The following is a 22,008-nucleotide window of genomic DNA, read 5'->3' on the forward strand; positions in this document are numbered from 1 at the left end:
TCCTATCAAAACCTCTGGGACACAGCAAAAGCAGTGCTGAGAGGCCAATTTATATTGATAAACGCACACACACAAAAAGAAGAAAGAGCCAAAATCAGAGAACTGTCCCGACAACTTGAACAAATAGAAAGTGAGCAACAAAAGAACCCATCAGGCACCAGAAGAAAACAAATAATAAAAATTAGAGCTGAACTAAATGAATTAGAGAACAGAAAAACAATTGAAAGAATTAACAAAGCCAAAAGCTGGTTCTCTGAAAAAATGAACAAAATTGATAAACCATTGGCTAGACTGACTAAAGAAAAACAGGAAAGGAAACAAATAACCCGAATAAGAAACGAGAAGGACCACATCACAACAGAGCCAAATGAAATTAAAAGAATCATTTCAGATTACTACATAAAATTGTACTCTAACAAATTTGAAAACCTAGAAGAAATGGATAAATTCTTGGAAAAATACTACCTACCTAAACTAACACATCCAGAAGTAGAACAACTAAATAGACCCATAACAAAAAAAGAGATTGAAACGGTAATCAAAAAACTTCCAACAAAAAAAAGTCCTGGCCCAGACGGCTTCACTGCAGAGTTCTACCAAACCTTCAGAGAAGACTTAACACCACTACTACTGAAGGTATTTCAAAGCAAAGAAAAAGACAGAATACTACCCAACTCATTCTATGAAGCTACCATCTCCCTGATACCAAAACCAGGTAAAGACATTACAAAAAAAGAAAATTATAGACCTATATCCCTCATGAACATAGATGCAAAAATCCTCAACAAAATTCTAGCCAATAGAATCCAACAACACATCAAAAAAATAATTCACCCTGATCAAGTGGGATTTATACCGGGTATGCAAGGCTGGTTTAATATCAGAAAAACCATTAATGTAATCCATCACATTAATAAAACAAAAGACAAAAACCACATGATCTTATCAATAGATGCAGAAAAGGCATTTGACAAAGTTCAACACCCATTTATGATAAAAACTCTTACCAAAACAGGAATTGAAGGAAAATTCTTCAACATAATAAAGGGCATCTACAATTTTTTTTTTCATGCAAAGCCAACAGCCAATATCACTCTAAATGGAGAGAACCTGAAAGCATTTCCCTTGAGAACGGGAACCAGACAAGGATGCCCTTTATCACCGCTCTTTTTCAACATCGTACTTGAAGTCCTAGCCAGGGCAATTAGGATAGACAAAGAAATAAAGGGTATCCAGATTGGCAAGGAGGAAGTAAAGCTATCACTATTTGCAGGTGACATGATCGTATACATGGAAAACCCTAAGGAATCCTCCAGAAAACTACTGAAACTAATAGAAGAGTTTGGAAGAGTCTCAGGTTATAAAAAAAACATACAAAAATCACTTGGATTCCTCTACATCAACAAAAAGAACACCGAAGAGGAAATAACCAAATCAATACCATTCACAGTAGCCCCCAAGAAGATAAAATACTTAGGAATAAATCTTACCAAGGTTGTAAAAGACCTATACAAAGAAAACTATAAAACTCTGCTACAAGAAGTTCAAAAGGACACACTTAAGTGGAAAAACATACCCTGCTCATGGATAGGAAGACTTAACATAGTAAAAATGTCTATTCTACCAAAAGCCATCTATACATATAACGCACTTCCAATCCAAATACCAATGTCATATTTTAAGGGCATAGAGAAACAAATCCCTAATTTCATATGGAAGGGAAAGAACCCCCGGATAAGCAAAGCATTACTGAAAAAGAAGAAGAAAGTGGGAGGCCTCACTCTACCTGATTTCAGAACCTATTATACAGCTACAGTAGTCAAAACAGCCTGGTACTGGTACAACAACAGGCACATAGACCAATGGAACAGAATTGAGAACCCAGATATAAATCCATCCACGTAGGAGCAGCTGATATTTGACAAAGGACCAGTGTCAGTCAATTGGGGAAATGATAGTCTTTTTAACAAATGGTGCTGGCATAACTGGATATCCACTTGCAAAAGAATGAAACAGGACCCATACCTCACACCATGCACAAAAACTAACTCCAAGTGGATCAAAGACCTAAACATAAAGACTAAAACAATAAAGATCATGGAAGAAAAAATAGGGACAACCCTAGGAGCCCTAATACAGGGCATAAACAGAATATAAAACATTACCAAAAATGATGAAGAGAAACCAAATAACTGGGAGCTCCTAAAAATCAAACACCTATGCTCATCTTAAGACTTCACCAAAAGAGTAAAAAGACCACCTACAGACTGGGAAAGAATATTCAGCTATGACATCTCAGACCAGCGCCTGATCTCTAAAATCTACATGATTCTGTCAAAACTCAACCACAAAAAGACAAACAACCCAATCAAGAAGTGGGCAAAGGATGTGAACACACATTTCACTAAAGAAGATATTCAGGCAGCCAACAGATACATGAGAAAATACTCCCGATCATTAGCCATTAGAGAAATGCAAATTAAAACTACGATGAGATTCCATCTCACACCAACTAGACTGGCATTAATCCAAAAAACACAAAATAATAAATGTTGGAGAGGCTGCGGAGAGATTGGAACTCTCATACACTGCTTGTGGGATTGTAGAATGGTACAACCACTTTGGAAATCTATCTGGCGTTATCTTAAATAGTTAGAAATAGAACTACCATACAACCCAGAAATCCCACTCCTCGGAATATACCCTAGAGATACAAGAGCCTTCACACAAACAGATATATGCACACCCATGTTTATTGCAGCTCTGTTTACAATAGCAAAAAACTGGAAGCAACCAAGATGTCCGTCAACGGATGAATGGGTAAATAAATTGTGGTATATTCACACAATGGAATACTACTCATCGATAAAGAACAGTGACGAATCTCTGAAACATTTCATAACATGGAGGAATCTGGAAGGCATTATGCTGAGTGAAATGAGTCAGAGGCAAAAGGACAAATATTGTATAAGACCACTATTATAAGATCTTGAGAAATAGAAAAAACGGAGAAGAACACATACTTTTGTGGTTACAAAGAGGGGAGGGAGGGAGGGAGGGAGGGAGAGGGTTTTTTAGTGATCAATCAGTAGATAAAAACTGCTTTGGGCGAAGGGAAAGACAACACTCAATACAAGGAAGGTCAGCCTAATTGGACTGGACTAAAAACAAAGAGGTTTCTGGGATAAAATGAAAGCTTCAAAGGTCAGCGGAGCAGGGGCTGGGGTCTGGGGAACATGGTTTGAGGGGACTTCTAAGTCAATGGGCAAAATAATTCTATTATGAAAACATTCTGCATCCCACTTTGAAATGTGGCATCTGGGGTCCTAAATGCCAACAAGCGGCCATCTAAGATACATCATTTGGTCTCAACCCACCTGGAGCAAAGGCAAAGGAGGAACACCAAGGTCAGATGACAACTAAGAACCCAAGAGACAGAAAGGGCCACATGAACCAGAGACCTACATTATCCTGAGACCAGAAGAACTAGTTGGTGCCCGGCCACAATCGATGTCTGCCCTGTCAGGGAGCACAACAGACAACTCCTGAGGGAGCAGGAGACCAATGGGATACAGACCTCAATTTCTCATAAAAAGACCACACCTAATGGTATGACTGCGACTAGAGGAATCCCAGAGACAATGCTCCCCAGAACTTCTGATGGCACAGGACAGGAACCATCCCCGAAGACAACTCATCAGGCATGAAAAGGACTGGTCAGCGGGGGGGAGAGAGATGCTGATGAAGAGGGAGCTAATTAAATCAGGTGGACACTGGAGAGTGTGTTGGCAACTCTTGACTGGAGGGGGGATGGGAAGATAGAGAGAGAGGGAAGATGGCAAAATTGGCACGAAACGAGAGACTGAAAGGGCTGATTCAATAAGGGGTGAGCAAGTGGGAGAAGGGAGTAAGATGTATGTAAACTTACATGTGACAGACTGATTGGAATGGTAAATGTTCACTTGAAGCTTAATAAAAATTAATTAAAAAAAATAATGTTCTACATCTTACTTACTGGTTCGGCAGTGGTTGGGTTACATCTTACTTTGGTGAGTAGTGTCTGAGGTCTTAAAAGCTTGTGAGCGGTCATCTAAGATACAGTTAGTGGTCTCTTCCCATTCCCATTTGGAGTAAAAGAAAAGTGAAGAAAGCCAAAGACTCAAGGGAGCAATTAGTCCAAATGACTAAAAGACCACATGCACAACAATCTCCATGAACCCATGACGAAAAGAACTAGATGGTGCTCAACTACCATAACCCATCATAATAGAGGGTCCCAGACAGAGCGGAAGAAAAATGTAGAACAAAAAATCAAGTTCATAAAAAAAGACCAGACTTACTGGCCTGATAGAGACTGGCAGAACCCCCAAGAGTATGACCCTAAGACACCTCTCTGACTTGGAACTGCAGCCATTCCTGGGAACAACCTTTCGGCCAAGCAATAGACAGGCCTATAAAATAAACAATAATGCCCAAAAAGAATTTGCTTCATAGAACAAACAATTATACAACACCAAAGGGCAACATTTGCCCCAAAGCAAAGATGAGAAAGCAGGAAGAGGTAGGAAAACCAGATGAAAGAAAATGGAGAACCCAAGCAGAAATTGGGAGAATGCTAACACAGCGTGGGGATTGCAACCAATGTCATGGAACATGTTGTGTACAATTTTTTGAATGGGAAACTAGTTTGCTCTGTAAACTTCCACCTAACACACAATATTAAAAAAAAAAAAAGAATTGGGAAAGTACTCCAAAAGATATCTACATATTACTTTAGAGTTTAACTATAAAGAGTTCAAGTGGGAAGCAGATAATTGTGGGTCTGGAAGCAGATGAGGGATAAAGATGTAGATCAGGAAGATTCTTAGTCTTTTCAGAAGACAGGATGACAAGAGAAGGAACAGACAGCTATGGTGAGTAAGAGGGTCAAGATAAGGCTGGCACTAGAGAGTTAACTGAGGTTGGGTGTCAAGAATTTATACCGACGCCAATATTCAAGATTAACATTCACTTTCCCTGGTAGAAGTACAGAAGGTACATTGTAGCACTGATATGAGAAGGAGTTGTCTCCCAGGTAAAGGAGACTCTAGAGAGCTTAGAAAAAATGAACTGAAGGATGGGAAGGTTAATCCTTGCAGGAGTTAAAACTGAATAAGCTTAGACCATTTAAGGTTTGAATGAAAGACTAAAATTAAATGGGGCTTGAATTGTGATCACTGTCTAGATTTTATAGGAATGTATAGCACAAACAGTGTTTAACAGCTCAAATACTTGGCTATAAACTGTGTAGCTAAAGGTCCCAGCTCTATTTGGTTTGGTTTCAGCAAATGCTGCCTTATAGGAAGAGAGAATTGGCACCGTGTTGCTAGAATCTCTTCAATGGCCTTCCTGCCTAGTCATAAAACTTTCTAATCCATCCTTCATCTCTGAGACGCAAGACAGCACAATGGTTAAGGACACAGACTCTGGAACCAAATTGAATGAGTTTGAACCATAATTACTTAACTTTTAATCCTCAATTTTTAAATGGACATAATAACAGAACCTACCACTTAGGGTTTTTGTGAGGATTAAATAATACATGTAAAGTACTTACCATAATGTCAGTAGGTAACTGCCCAATAAATATTAGATACTTTTGATTACCTGCAGTATTTTCATAGGGTTTGCAGAATAAAATCTACTTTTCCTACAGGGTCACTATGAGTCAGAATCAACTTGACAGCAACAGGTTTGCTTTCTTTTGGTGTTTCATTCGGCATAGAAAGTTCAGAAAGGGCCAGCTACTGCATACATGATCAACCGCATTTGTTACTTCTGCTTCTGTACCTTGTACACTGTAGGGTCCAAACAATGGGTTTTTTTTTTTTTTTTTTATTGTTTATCTGGCTCTTTTCATTGTTTTTCTCTAGTAAGAAAGATTTTAACAGAGAATTGTCTCTTCTGTCTCTTACCTATTAAAGGAAAGATTGATCATTTGTAGTCTTATCAATGATTCCATTTCTTCAGGCAAAGAATTTAAAAAATTGTTTCTAAATTGGGGAAAAAATAGATGATTTAGAAAGTTTGAAAATTTTTATAATTTTGTTATTAAAATATTATACAACAAACACAAATTATTTAAATTGGTTTTTCAATCCTTGATCTGACCTCAATAAGGGTAAGTTCTCAGAATCCTGAATAAGTCAGCTGCCTCAAGAATCTAATTAGCATGCCAAGTCCTCGACAATACCAATATGCAACCAACTGGTAATGAAACCAACTCTTTAATAGTAGATTTAACAAGGTAAAGACTGTAAACAAATCCCACACCTCCTTCAAACTGGCTCAGCAATACTTCTAGGACAGGGCCTTTAGATCATGTCTATAATACTACATTAAATATTCAATTGGTGTCAGTACATATGCCTCACATATAAACATGAAATTCTACTCCAAGTAGAATTTTAAAATTACAGGGACAAAAATGAAACAGGAAGGTAAAGAGCCTTCGTATGCTTAGAAACTTGGAGCTTTCTACTTGAAAGGTATTAAACAAGTTCATTTCTACTCTAAGTTTAGAATTTCAATTAGTACAACGCATATTTTTTGGATCACACAATGAGACATGGAAGTGAACACAATCTCATTTACCACAGAAAGGATCTGGGAGCAATGTTAGAAGAAAGATTAACAATAAAGCAAAAAAGATTCTAGAGGCAATACAACTACCTAATAATAGAATGTATTTGTGAGAAAATTGCCAACTAGATGGCTACTTATAAATGAAACATTTTAATGACTGAATAATTTTCTCTACCCTATTGCTTTGGGTTCAGATATCAAGTCTAATATGTAAGGGTCATATTTTCTATAGTGTAATATATATTTTTACTTTTCTCTGCTTTGTTTCAGTTATTATCCTTAAGTTGTGTTGAATCACCTACTGCTGGTTTCCATTCTTTTCCTCAAAAGTCTTAAACCTAATAATAATAGACATGGAAGCAGATTTTGATCACTGACTTAGAAACTCCCAGGTGTAGTTATAGATAGAGGCCTGCATATATATAGAGGAGACTGGGACAAAAGGAAATAAAACAGCAGAAATGGAGACATGGATTCATCTTCTCTGCTCCATTAGTGCTAAACTAAAATGTGGTTTTACACTGCTTTGTCAGTATAGCTGCCACCTGAAAACAGAAGCAATTTCATATTAGTAGGAGAAGGGTTTTAGTAGATATGCGTTAATTCCATAAGTGAAAAAATTTTGTCTCTACGGGAAAAACAAATCCTTAGCTTAATGCCATTTGACTATTGTCTGAACAGAGGCAAGAGGAGTTATACTTTAAATAATCTAAAAACATACCTAGTAACAATATGTAAGCACTACGAAGCCCCGGCAGTAGATATAGTTTACAGACAAAATTTTAAAGCCCAAGCAAACAAATAACCCTAACCCTGAGACAAATGCTATTACCCTTGAACTATGAAATGTCTGATCCTGTCACTTCAACTTGGACATACTTAAACTTTTTATTATGTCTGCAGAGCCGTAAACACAAATTCCTTTCTTTCTGTTGCCCTCTTAGTGTTCTGTTTCTTTCCTTCTTGCCTTGCATGTTTAATATAATATTTTGAAACTACGTACGTTCTTTAAAGAGAAGCCATGTAAGCTGTTGGTCCTGCAAAGGACTGTGACAGTTTTATCCTATTCACTTTCAGGAAAAAAACAGCATGAAACAAACACGTTCTTTAAGGAAACATAAACAGCACAAAACATAAGGAATAATACTATTCCCCTATTCTAAAGTAACCCTATCAGTTACTGAGCTGCAACTATATAACATACTACTGCCATTTGCAGCTTTAACACCCAAAATGTGAACTATTTGTAATTTACCCTAAATGCTTATGATGTGTTTATTTGTAATTTTGCTTAGGCATGAATGTATTAGTATTTTCTAGTATTTCAAATTTCTAATATTTTCTATAATTTTTGTCTCCTTATCACATAACTTATAAACTGCTTATACACAATGTCTGATTAAAATATTTCCTATATGCTTAATGTTACATTTCTCCTGAAATATTATTTACTTAGAAAAATATGAAGGAAAGAGCAAAAGTTAGGCAAATTCAAAGAGAAGTTATAACGAAAAAACTTGAGTGATAGTATGAGTAAATACCTGAGATCTAAAAAAGTCAATTTTTGAAGCATGCATAATTCCAAGGAAACAAAGGAAAGCTTATTAAAACTGAGGTTGACATCAGAAACCATTTCCTTCAGTTCCACAATCCTGAAACAAATATAATTTTAAGATGTTAGCACTTAAACTCACTGTCAGGACTTCAAAACTATAAGCAGACTAAAACCAAAAAAACCAAACCCAGTGCCGTCGAGTCGATTCCGACTCATAGCGACCCTATAGGACAGAGTAGAACTGCCCCCATAGAGTTTCCAAGGAGCACCTGGCAGATTTGAACTGCCAACCTTTTGGTTAGCAGCCGTAGCACTTCACTACTATGCTACCAGGGTTTCCATAAGCAGACTATAAGGGGAAAAATCCTATATTCTTCTAGTTTCGATTTTCTGTAACTTTTACTTTTTCCACAAAAATGCCAATAATGTTCTTTAAACAAAATAGCCTTGCTATTATCTGTTCAAAAATTTCTTTTGATCTTAAATATATATTGACGTTTGATTTAAAAAAAAAAAAGCAACCACATTACTTTTTATTTAAACCAATTAAGGCACAAAGGAGAAAAATAAAATTTAGGCAATGTTTATAACTAATTCTGTTAATGACTTAAAGCCATAAAATAAATAGTTAGACATATATCCTGTAACAGGTCTCTACTTAGACTATATAATACCATGTATATCTAGGTACTTTTAAAATGTTTTTCAGTTACTATGATATGGTCAATCTTTTCAAAGTAAAGCATACTATTTGTTATCCAAATTATTATTGCATTAAAGCATGACTAGATTTGGCAAATGTCACCACTAAGTAGATTATGTAAAGACTTAAAGAAGTAAATGAGTCCCTGGGTGGTACAAATGGTTCTTATCCTTGGGTACTAACTGAAAGGCTGGAGGTTCGAATCCACCCAGAGGCACCTTGGAAGAAAGTTCTGTCAATCTAACTCTGAAAAATCATCCTCTGAAAATCCTCTGGAACACAGTTCTATTCTGGCACACGTGGGGTTGCCACAAATTGGAATCAACTTGAGGAAAACTTTTTTTTTAAGCTGGGCCATGATTCTCAGTGGTTTGGCAGTCATATGATGCTGTGATCACTTTCATGATGAGATCTGATATAATGTGATCACCTCCATAATAGGATCTGCTGTGAGTAGCCAATCAGTTGAAAAGGAGTTTCCCTTGGAATGTGGCCTGTATCCAATGTAAGCAAACATTCTGGCAAGGCTCGTGGGCTTTTGCTCATTCTAGATTCTGCAGTTGGCTCCTTTTTGTCTGACCTATGGTTCTTGAGACTTGAGCTAGCAGCTTACCTGTAGTCTTGCCTTCTGATCTTGGGATTCGTCAGTCTTCGTAGCCTGTGAGCAAGAGCCCTGCTCTCTGACCTGCTCATCTTGGGTTCCCCAGCCCCTATGGCTACATGAATTAGAAGCCTCTATCCTGATCCAAGGACTTGGAATGTTCCAGCCTCTACAACCTCATGAGCCACTTCCTTGATATAAATCTCTATGTATACTTACATGCTTTACCGGTTTTGCTTCTCTAAAGAACCTAGTCTAAGACAAAGCCTAACCAAGCTTCATAGCTTTAAGAATGTTATTAACTACGAGAACAAGAAATGCTAATGTCTGAATTGCAAAGAAATGAAAATTAATTTATAACAATAAATCTTTTAGTCTATTGCATTAGCAAGAAAAAGAGTATCAAATACCATGCTGGAGAAGATGCAGTAAAAGACACAACAAGTTTATGTAACTGATAAAACTTTCTTGGAAAGCTTTTGGCTATATGTATCAAGTCATACCCTTTGACTTAGTAACTCTTCTGGAAATCTGGCCTCAAGAAACAATACAAAATACAGGGAAGACTTTATTGCCATAATCAACTTTATGGCATATATTAAATTAGATTTTAAGAGTAGTGCCTAAAAAGGAGGGGAAATACCAAAGACAAACAAGTGAAGAAACAAAATTTTATGTATGGTGTAATTCCAGTGGGGAAGACCTTGAAGCAAAATATGCCGAAAAGTTAATAAAACAACTCAGTGATGTAACTAAAAGTGATATTTCCCTTCATACAGTCCAGATTTTTAATGAATAAGTATTATTTTATAATCAGAAAATAACGTGGTGAAAAGTACATACAACTTGTGAAATAAAAAATTTAAGAAAGAGGAAAAATTGTTTAGAAACTCTCTGGCAAGGTATTTCATTAATATCTTTCTTCTCTGGCTTCCTAACTTGCTAGAAATATGGTGTAATGGCTGTGATAACAGAGTAACGAATGGTTTTGCATGAGAAGAACCAGGTTGTGGGAATAAAAATAAAGTAAATAAAGCAATGTCTCTTAAGATTTCTATCCTCATTCCCAACTAGCTTCTGGACCTAGTTATGTGAGAAAACCTCAAGGAACTTCAGAATAGGTCCAGCGATAAATATTTGTTCCAGGATAGGGTAATTATAAATGTCCAGAGGCATTAAGTCATTTTCAAAGAGATTAGGTACTTTTTAAGATGATCCTAAATATCTGGTTTGATACAGGATCCCTCAAGACAAACTTATCTAAGAGCAAATCTGAACAGTTAACCATTCTATCAAATATTCTCTAAGCCCAGAGAACTAGGAGATGGACTAGATCTCCTCTACCTTGTGGCAACCTCATCGGTATCCGAGTAGAACTGCCCTCCATAGGGTTTTCAATGGCTGACTTTTTGGAAGTAGATCATCAGGCCTTTCTTCTGAGGCACCTCTGGGTAGACTGGAAGCACTGGCACTCGTTAAATGTTTTATCTGAATTATGTCATTTAATTTAATTCCTATCAATAGGTACTATTAGTATCTCTATTTCACAAGTATAGAAACTAACAGCAGATACTTAACCTGTCCATAATCACACAGCTAGTAGATCTGGGATATAAATGTAAGCAACTGACTCTAGTGTCTAAGTTCTTCATCATTATCCTTTCCTGTCTCACATACAGTTGTTCAATTACAAGGTAAAATTTTACTATAATTAGCATCAACAAAAACGTATTAAATAGTACAAGGTATAACGCAAACTATTTTTAATCATTGCAAGTGCAGAACCCTTTTCTGGAAGGAAAATATTAACAAGGTTCAACTAAAAAAATTTTTTTTTTGCTTTCATTATCAGTCGAAAAATTCAGTGATTTGGCAATTCATTAATATAAAACCCAAAATAAAATTTCTTATTAATTCACATAGACTCAGTTCTAGACAGTCTTTTAAAATTTTTCCTCTAAAACTCAATTATATATGGGAAAAATAATATATTTAATATCCTAATATCTATTTTCTAAGTTAAAAGTGTAAAAGAAAAAGAAACAAAATTTCTTTAGCACTATGTACCGCTTAGAACAAATGTTAAAATTGTGTCAGGAATACCTAATGATATTTGCCAAATCCCTCTAATATTCATAATACAAGAAATTTTGCAACTATTATTTTACATTATTCAAAATGTAAAAACCATGGAAAATAATTATTATTGCAACTAACATATCAATACAATTGAAAATGAGTCACAACTTAATGGAAATGGCAGCATCAACAGTTCCTACCTTTTTGGAATTTCACACAGCTCATTCTTACTGAAGTTAACAGATGTAACAATATGGCTTTTTACAGCATCAAACACTTCATCAGGAATCGAAGTTTTCTGTTTATCACTAAATGAAAAGTGGTTAAAAATGCATCATTTTCAGCAGTCCAGAAAGATAGGATTATTAGTTTGTAAAGGCCTTTAAAGATTTTATATGGAAAGTTTCAAAGCAGCTGAATTATTATTAAGTTTTGTGAAATACCATACAAACCCACCAATCCATAAAATGTTCACCATTAGGAATTCAGACAACATATTATGCCATAACACATTATGCCACCACTTCTTGGCATTCAGAGGTGTCTAGAAGTAATACAGTACATGGACAGACCATCCTTCTATCTCTGAGTAGGACAAATTTATACTTTTAAAAGCTGGATATTGCCCTTTTCTTGTAAAAACCTTTAAAAGGGGTTATTAGTCAATTTTGGGCAGTATATAGTATACTGCCAGATAACAACAATTTTTGAAAGTTCAACATTATACCAAACTAAGCTAATTTTATCTCATAACCTAAGCCAATTTCTCCCTTACTTAACACATAACAAGGTAAAAAAAAAAATTTTTTTTTTAAACCTTAGTTCTGTGAAATTAGGATCTGAATTTATACCACATCTTTTGCAAATGTAAATATAAATAAATCTCTTTTCATTAACATTTTCAGTAATATTTTCAATCAGATATAAACTTAATCTTACACAAAATATAACTGAACTTTGACATTTGCAGATATAACACTTTCTTGATGTTATAATAATCCTTACATTCTTTTTTCTTTTTTTACTGTTTTTAATGCTCAACACAGTGTCACTCATTCACGGGAAACATCAGTGAGATGGCAAATGAATGACCGCACAACTAAGAAAACAGTACTACATATAATATATAACATGAGGAAATTATGTATGACAGGCAGAATAATGCAGATAGGCAAAAGGATTGTTTCCCAGGATTTCACAGTTATTATGCCTTCAAATTCTGCTTTAGGGCTCTATTTCCTAGAGTTCAGATGTAGCATTTTTATCTTTTCAATCAGAAATGACCAAGTCCTGGGAAACTGATTTACCCTAATCAAACATGGAACATTCATGCTAATTTTCAAGTTTAGTCAAAGGCAATTATGCTTTGAGGTTGGCTATTAATTTGTATTTTAAATAGGATATGCCTTTTCAATTAATGTCTCGGAGAAAAACAAATTACAATAAATTTAGAATCAGAACTACCTAAGATGCATGGTTTAAGAGCTATCTTTATTATGCTTTTGTGATATCTGTGTCTAAAAGGAGTAGGAATGGTTATCTCAAATAAAGTTAGATTAATTCTACTTCATAGATTGTCTGTAGGATTAAAAGCAACAGCACAGGTAAATCACCTAGTACAGTACCCTGAACAAAACAGGGATTAAATAAGTGGCATCCATTCAGGGTAGAAGGAATGGTGGCCAGGAATGAAAACAATTCTAAACTCCATGAGGACAGGAATCAAGTTGGTCTCATCACTGTACTTATGATGACTAGCATAAAACTTGATACTTAGTAGGCTCCAAAAATATCTACTGAATAAACGGACATATTATGTGGAAGATATATCAAGCTGCCATACTGTACTGGAGGGGAGAGGATAAAAATATTAATTCAGAAGGATACCACTTTGTGTTACAGTGTGGCAAAAGTAACCCAGCTTAGATGATATCTATATAGATGAAAGGGTAGCAGGCAAGAGGTGAAAACCATGTGAATGAAACACACCAATCTGAAATGGAGACTGTATTCAGGCTGCTGAGAAGTGGCTCCTACTGACACACCAAGGATCAGAGGCCAGATGCTGATGCTGGGCGTGCAGATTCTTAAATAAATCTAGCCAACTAACTTGAGTTTGCATTCTTTTGTATTTTCGCTACAACATCCAGACATGACCAAATCATTGAAAGAGCCTTGACAATATCTGTTACTTTTATTATTGTTGCCTCAAAAAGTACCGAAAGAACACTTGGCAACTACCTCCAATCTCTGCATAGGCATTTTCTTTCCCCAGTCCAATGCACTTTCATGATATATGAAAGTTTTAGGCTTTTGTCTTAATTTACGTACTAATATTGTAGTTGTTTCAGTTTTAATATATTTTGCTATCAGAATGCATTATTATTATACTATCTGACTCTGTATTTAGATAAATTGGCAAGGTATAACCTCTTATGCTTTGCCTGCTATTCAAGTTTTCATTAACTAAATAATACTAATTTCTTATTTACTAACATAGAACCCCAATATAAAATTCTTTCTGAGTGCTGATCACTAATTCAAAGAATCTTATTACCAGTAAGATTTCATTTTCATAATAAATGCCCTTCATTATAAAAATCATAGTATTAATAACCATCCGTCCATCTAGTAAGCATAATAAATACAAATCACCTAAAGAATGGTTAAGCTCACTGTACTTTTAGTACGCTTTTATCTTATTGTTTTTGCAATTGCTATTATTTTAAATCAAGTTCTACTGCAATCTGATGAATTCTTTCTCACCAACTGTCCTTTTTCTGAAAGATTATTTCTAGAAAAGTCTCTCACATTCTGTGTAATGTTTTTTAAAAAATGAATAACATACCTATACCCAGAAACACCCAGTGCTGTCGAGTCAATTCTGACTCATAGCGACCCTATAGGACAGAGTAGAACTGCCCCCATAGAGAACATACCTATAGTCTAGTGTTTTTAATGTGGTTATGGCATGTACGTTGACTCTTGATTCACTTGGCAGCGTCATGGCAGTCTCGGTAACAGAGTCGCTTTGGGTAGGCCTATCATCTGGCAAGAGAAAAAGTTACATAAAACCAATATTTATACTATAAAATATTTTTTTTGAGTTCTTGATAATACGTATAAATAGTACACACGATTTCTAGATATTACCAGCGAGAAAACCTTTAGTCATTTGCATTATTTTCAATAAATCTGAGTTGAAATGTAATATTTAATTGAGAAAATAAATAATATCATATTATGGCTTCAAGCCCTTTTATTGAATCCTGCTGTAAGGAAATTTAGGAGTAGGAAAGAACATTCAAATAATAACAGTAATTTCTTAGAAGAAAACATGATAACCAATCATTCCTTTTAAACAAAATAATAGGGTCTATTAGAAGGAATTTGTTAGCAAAGGAACAATATATTATTTCCCACAGATGCCTACCGAAAAGGCATATGCCTATCTTTTCAGTTTAGGATACAATGAAGCTGATTATTCCCAAACACTTAAAAATCCGGCAATTTGCATAATCAAGTGAACTTCTGGTGCTTATGCATGTTAAAAATTTTTCTTATCAAATGCAAAAATTTATTTTTAATAGACATTTTCTTAACATGCCTGTATACCCACACGTTTACACACCACATTCACAGAGACAATCAATCCCCTTACTAATCTCCAGAGACTGTTTAATACTGCCATCGTATGGTGTAAAAAAACAAAACACAATACATATTTAAAGGAAGTGGCTTTGTGATTTCTTTACAAAAAAAGACTTCGACATTCTAGAGAAGTAAAATAATACTATTAATTTTAAGCAATGTGGAAAAGATGAAACAGTCCCAGAATTCATAGACGAGAGCATGCCAAAAGACCACAAAGAAGTAGTAATATCCCTCATCTTGCTTAGGCCCAGCAAGTATCCAATAAACATTTGTTGACTATATCTGAGTATATTTCTCTTGCATTCAGCTCATTGGATCAATAACGATTAAACTATTTTCCCGATGCAAATATTATATGAATACTTTAATCACAGAAGTAGGACAGAATAAATGGCAGAATATCAAATAAAAATAAAAGACATAAAGGGAAATACTAAGATCAAGTGAAAGCTTTGATATTTAGAAGTTTCCTAGTAGTTTGACTATTTTAAATCATAGAAACAGGGACATTAGTAAATTAACAACAAAATTCAGCATTATATTGTAAGTAAACATGATGCTCTGAATATTGCCATGATTATATACTAAGATAGAATTTTTCTCATTTTTCCAAAGAGATACTTTTAATAATCAGCATCAAGAAGAATATAAAGAGGGAAACTATTAGCTCTGGAAAAGGTATTGGCGTGAAAGGAGATTTACTTTTCCTTACATATCTTCTTACTTAGGTTGATTTTTTTTTTTTTTTAAACCATGTGCATTTATTACCTTTTTAATCAAAAAACTTAAATAATAATAATAAATCAAATTAAAAGGGCCCAATGAGCACCAAACACAAGTGGAACCACACTGAGGTACGTTATGAAATTTCAGAGTTGTAACAAAGAAAGATACTATAAGTTTCTAGACAGAAACAAACACTTTCCACATGTTGACTGTGCGAGTGACTGACAGGAACATAGCCAAACATGAGGTCAATCACATAAAGCAGGAAGTGATAAAACCTTAAAAAACAATTGTACTATTTAAGAAATCTCAAATATATTCATTTGGTTGGTTAGCAGAGCATGGTGAGTGACTTAGTTGAATGAGTATCACTCAGTCAGGAAGTGTCAGAGCTACAATTTATCCCTTTGAAGCAAACAGACCTATTACTCTGCATCGCCAGTAACTTTGTATAGTAGAAGAGAGAACAGGGCCAGAAACTTTGATGAGTCCTGCTGTCACTCAGCAATAAAAGCAAAGGACTAGAGTCCACTTGTCTGTTCCTTTTTTCTACAGCATTTATCCAACACATATTAACTGGTTGGCAGTAGTGTGGGAAGAGTTGGAGACATAAGACGCACAGACATTAATAAACAGAATATCACAAAACAGTATGGTAAGTATGACAATAGAGGCATATTAAAGGTATTTGTTAAGAGTGGTGGGTTTGAAGGTAGGTGGGAGGATGATACAATCTAGAAGTGTCAGGTAAAGCGGCCAAGAGAGTAACCACCTCAGAAGGTTCTTATCAATAATAGAAAGAATTTATAATGTTTTGTCACTTTTTAAAATTTCTCCATTTCATTTTTTAACATTTTTATGTTTTACCATCCACTATTACTCTTAATAGTGGGGGTTTTATTACTCTTAAAGCCCATAGATGGCACCAACAATCTGCACTTGATTACTAACTGTAAGGTTGGTGGTTCAAACTCAGCCAGGGGCTCTGCAGAAGAAAGTACTGGGGATCTGCCTCCATAAAGATTACAATGAAGAAAACAGACTAGTTCAGTTCTATTCTGTAACACATGGGGTAGCCATGAGTCAGAATCAACTCCACGGCAACGGGTTATTACTCTTAGAATGAAAGGAACTAACTGCTTATTTTATGGGTAAACAAAGCTGGGAGCTGCTGGGGAAGGGAGCTTGCTTTAGGGTAATTACTTCATTTATCAGCCAGGCTTATCAGGAGTACAAACTTGAAGAACAGAATGGGTGGCTACAAAGGGAGAGAAAAGTTGGCCAAGCCCTTGCAGAACATGTGGGACTGGTTTGGTATTTAAGAGGGCACCTCAGAGGGGCTTAGGAGTAAAATGGCCCAAAGCGTGGTCCCCAGAACAACAGCAACAGCCTTCCTGGTTAGAAATGTACATTTTCTGACTCAATCCCAAACCTACTGAACCAAATACTATGAGTGAGGCCCAGCACCTGAGTTTTACCAAGCCCTTCAGGTGATTATAATGCGCACTAAAGTTTGAGACTCACCATTTCTCTAGTGAAGACCTGTACTTTTATCACACAAAAGATGATAACCATAAATTGATGATACATAACCAGCAGTCATTCCTAGATTTAAATCTAATTACACACAACAAATTTATTCATTTAATTCACCAACTGTCACTGTGCATCTGCGGTAGTCACTAAACTCCAGGTTTGGGATGGAGAAATAAGTAAGAGACCTTGTGGTAGACTCTAGCCAGAGCTGCTTTGCAAAACAACTCCATATGATACCAACTCATTATTATATAATTTATGGGCAGTGTATAAGCTTTCTATAGCTGCTGTAACAAATTACCACAAATGTAGTGGCTTAACACAGCAGAAATTTGTTACAGTTCTATAGTTCAGAAGCATTAAATAGGTCTCATTGGCTAAAATCAAAGTGTTGGCAGGGCTGCATTCCTTTCTCTAGGGAAGAATCAATATTCTTGCCCTTTCTAGCTTCTAAAGGCCACTCACATTCCTTGGCTCTCAGCCCTCTTCGTCCATCTTCAAAGCCAGCAATAGTGGGCTGAGTTCTTTTCACATTGATTGCATCATGCTTATTTCCTCTTCTCTCTGCCATTTTTAAGGGTCCTTTTATTTTTTTTTGTAATCACATTGGGCCCACTTATAAATCCAGGCTTTGTTATTGTTGTGAGTTGCTGCTGAGTTAGTTCCATTTTGACTCATGGCAATCCCATGTGTACAGAGTAGCACTGCTCCATAGGGTTTTCAAAGCTGTGACCTTTCGGAAGCAGATCACCAAGCCTGTCTGTCAATGTACTTCTGGGTGGCTTGAACTAATAACCTTTCGGTTGGTAGTGCAGCACTTAACCATTTGTGCGACCTAGGAATTTCTAAATCCAGGTTAAAGTCCTTATTTTAAGGTCAGTTGACTGGCAATCTTAATTCCATTGCAATCTTAATTTTAATATATTCATAGATTGTAGGAATTTAGGCTGAAGGAGTCATTATTCTATCTACCACAGGTAACAAAGCAAGATGGCCTTGGTAGCACAAAAAGAAACTTAACACAGAGCCCTGACATTAGAATCAGGTCATGCAGCTTGGGCAAGGGCAGTTTTTGCAATCAAATTAAGTAAACAAGCTTAAGTTTTATGATGACATAGTTGTAGTAAGCATCCATTTGAAAGCTCTAGTGACTTAGCAGGACCTCACCCTGGGCAGGCATAATATCACCACCACTGAAACATATCTCCCATCAATAAACTGAGGAGACTATGGAAGCTGCACTCACTTAACATCTTCTAGCTTGAGGTCTTCTGATATCCTTACTTAAAATACATCCTTTGAGCTTATTACAAACTGTGACTAGTGTAAGGTTTGCATGTCAAGAGTGCTAATTTTGCAAGCCTTGAGCCTAATCCCCAAGAAGGTATTTTATAAACAATGAAAAAAAAATTATAGCCTACTGATATATATTTAGGATACTGATTTTTACCTGCAGAACAATGAACATTTTTTAAAGTAAACAGATGTTGGGGCTATTCAAAAGTCTGTAATAACAGGAGTCATCTATCAATAAGAATGTGAAACAGTATCTAGACATGTAAAGGACATCGTAGGGTATTTTCACACATGCCACCTCAAGAAATTTTGACCCTTAAAAATAGGCCTTTGAAACCATTCCCAAACCCAACTCTTCAGACAGGGATTGGACTGGACTATTGGATAGAAAATGATAATGGTGAGGGGTGAGCTTCTTGGATCAAGTAGACACATGAGACTATGTGGGCAGCTCCTGTCTGGAGGGGAGATGAGAGGGCAGAGGGAGTCAGAAGCTGACTGAATGGACACGAAAATAGAGGGTAGAGAGAAGGAGTGTGCTGTCTCATTAGGGGGAGAACAACTAGGAGTATATAGCAAGGTGTATATAAGTTTTTGTATGAGACACTGACTTGATTTGTAAACTTTCACTTAAAGCACAATAAAAATTAAAAAAAAAAAAAAAAAAAACAGGCCTTCAAAGAGAGTTTTATCTTCATTTTATAGACAGAGAAATGTAGGCTCAACGTAACAAATATATCACCTTTAAAAACATTGATTTTTAAAAGAATGATTTTAGTTTCATAATTATATTTGTAAAGCAAGTGGGATTTGTACATTTACTTTATTCTTCCTACCAAAGAATAAATAATAGCACCTTACAGAAAGTTTATCCTAATTCCAGGTGAGTTACTGGGCTTCTGCATAAACTCCAGGAAGAATACAAACTAATTGACTTGTGAGGAATATAGTCCTTCGGACAAGCCAGACAGCCATGGTTTTCTGTTCCTCTCCTTGCTGGGCCTCAGAACAAACCACCACTCCCACTGAGGCCTGCTACTTGTTAGCAGGGTTAGAAAGACAGTTCTGGGCTAAACCATCCCCCCTCCTCAGGAAGTCAGGGGGGTGTGATGGAGTAGGATGTTTGTTACCAGGGTTAAAAAGATGCAATTAGTCACTTAGGCTGGAGTATAAAATAGCTGGGAGAAGAGGTTTTCTGAGTATCCTCAGCTATGTTGCAGGTTAGGCCTATATAGTATAAGCTAACAGTCTACCTAAGCAGGCATGCCTGGCCAGCAGGTGACTGACAGTAGGTAGGTTCCCATTTAAGCCCCTCATCCACGGTACAAAGTAGGGTATGCAAGGAAGAGTTGTCATTCTGCCCAGAAAGCTTTCGAGGGGGTAAGACTCGTGGCAGAACTTTTCTGGTTGTACGCTCTCAGATTCTTATAAGTAATAAAAGCGATTTTCATATGCTAAGATGTGTTCAGGCTCTGATAGACAGGAAGGATGTAATATTTACAGAGCAATCCATATTAGTTAGTGGTGCCTTTTTTCTAATGGCCTCCTGGCTATCTAGGATTTGGGTACAACCTGTGAGCACCATGCAGATTTGGAGTGTTGTCTTACAGATCTGTCAAGGTTGAGCAGGACATATTGTCCTACACCACTCTTCTATATCTGAGGCATCACAGACAAGAAGAATCACAAACAGCTGCCTTTTAGTCAATTTCAAATATTCTAAGATTATTTTAAAATGGTAAGTAATTTCATGCTCCTGGATTGTTCAGTGTTCTCAAAATAAATAATCAGTTTCTACTGTCAAGTCCTCTCATTTCAGTATAAAATTTTTATCTTAATCTACTAATTTTGCTTGAATAAAATAATCAGTATGTTTTTAGTTTCCACTTACTCAATTTCTACCTCTAAAATTCAAAGAGAGAAGTTAGTAAGAACAAGGAGAGAAGAGCTGAAGAGGAAAAAAAGGTAGCAATGAAGTGGTCCAACTTTGTCTTCAGAGCTCTAGGAGATATAGCAGCAATTAAACCCAATTCTACTCTGTTGCTGAAAAGGCTTGAACCCTGTCTTATGCTGGGTTCTCTAGAGAAGCAAAACTAGTAAAGCATATGTATATACACACACACATATAGAGAGAGAGAGACAGAGACAAAGGCACAGGGAGAGAGATTGGTTTATCTCAAGGAAATGGCTCACACAGTTGTAGAGAATGGCAAGTCCTAAGTCCATGAGTTAGGTATCGGGCTGGAGGCTTCTTCTGACTCATGTACCTGCAGGGGCTGATGAATCCAAGACTGGTAGTAAGATTCCAGACTGCTGGCTCACAGGCTGTGGAGGCCAATGAATTTCAAAATCCCCAGGCAATATGGCAAGCTGCTGGTTCATGTCCCAAGAACTGGAGGTCAGAGGATGACGAGCCAGATATAGGATCCAGAGCAAACGAAAGAAAGCGAACTTTGCCAGAACGTCCACATATATTGGATGCAGGCCACACCCCTGAGGAAACTCCCCTGACAACTGATTGGCTGATCACATCATGGAGGTGATAACATTATATCACAAAATGGAGGATAACTACATCATTACACACCTGCCAAGTGACCTCATTACATAACTGCCAAGCTATATCATTACATAACTTCCAAACTGTATCATTACATAACTGCCAAACCACTAAGAATCCTGGTCCAGCCAAATTGACACACAGCCTTAACCATCATAAACCCCAAGCCCCAGAAACTCTGATTCAATTGATCTAAAGTCTAGCCTGGACACTGTATTTTTTAAAAGCTCAACAGTTGATTCTTATGGGCCTCTCAGGATGTGTGCAGGATACTCTTTCACTGACCATCTTTTCACTGAGAAAATGCTTTGTTGCTTATAGAAAATTATGCCTTGATAAGGAAAAATCCTTGGGCCCTTTAATAAGATTTAGTAGGGTTTCTGGAACGAATGAAATTAGATGCATGAATTCAACCTGCCATCTTTGCACAGAGGTTGTGTAGCAGAAATGTTTGTACATATGAAGTTCATCCTGGTTTTTGGGGTCCATGAGAATTTGATTATTCTAACTAATTCATGTCAGAATAATCAAAATTTCTGGAGAAGAAAGAAAACTTGCATTGATAGGGAATAAGTCTCAAAAAAATCATTCTGACAATATATTTGAAGGGCAAGATAAAAAATGAAAACTTCTGAACTTGCAATTGTCTTATTCATATAACACTGACAGACCAA

General features: G+C 36.2%; 1 protein-coding gene across 4 annotated transcripts in view; it reads right to left on the minus strand.

The window, feature by feature from the left end:
* LRRC40 (leucine rich repeat containing 40) overlaps positions 1 to 22,008 on the minus strand; it is a 73,824-nt gene that overhangs the window by 21,766 nt on the left and 30,050 nt on the right. For 3 of the 4 annotated variants that reach the window (XM_023549476.2, XM_003411237.4, XM_023549477.2), the window contains 4 exons: positions 14,502 to 14,610; positions 11,763 to 11,870; positions 8,166 to 8,276; positions 5,955 to 6,032 (listed from right to left, as the gene is read on the minus strand). In XM_023549476.2, the coding sequence (XP_023405244.1) occupies positions 5,955 to 6,032; positions 8,166 to 8,276; positions 11,763 to 11,870; positions 14,502 to 14,610 (406 nt within the window). The remainder of the gene's footprint in view (positions 1 to 5,954; positions 6,033 to 8,165; positions 8,277 to 11,762; positions 11,871 to 14,501; positions 14,611 to 22,008) is intronic. The other variant, XM_010591195.3, reaches the window with a different exon arrangement.

This window comes from Loxodonta africana, chromosome 3, assembly GCF_030014295.1.
Source record: "Loxodonta africana isolate mLoxAfr1 chromosome 3, mLoxAfr1.hap2, whole genome shotgun sequence".
In the NCBI taxonomy this organism is placed as follows: domain Eukaryota; kingdom Metazoa; phylum Chordata; class Mammalia; order Proboscidea; family Elephantidae; genus Loxodonta; species Loxodonta africana.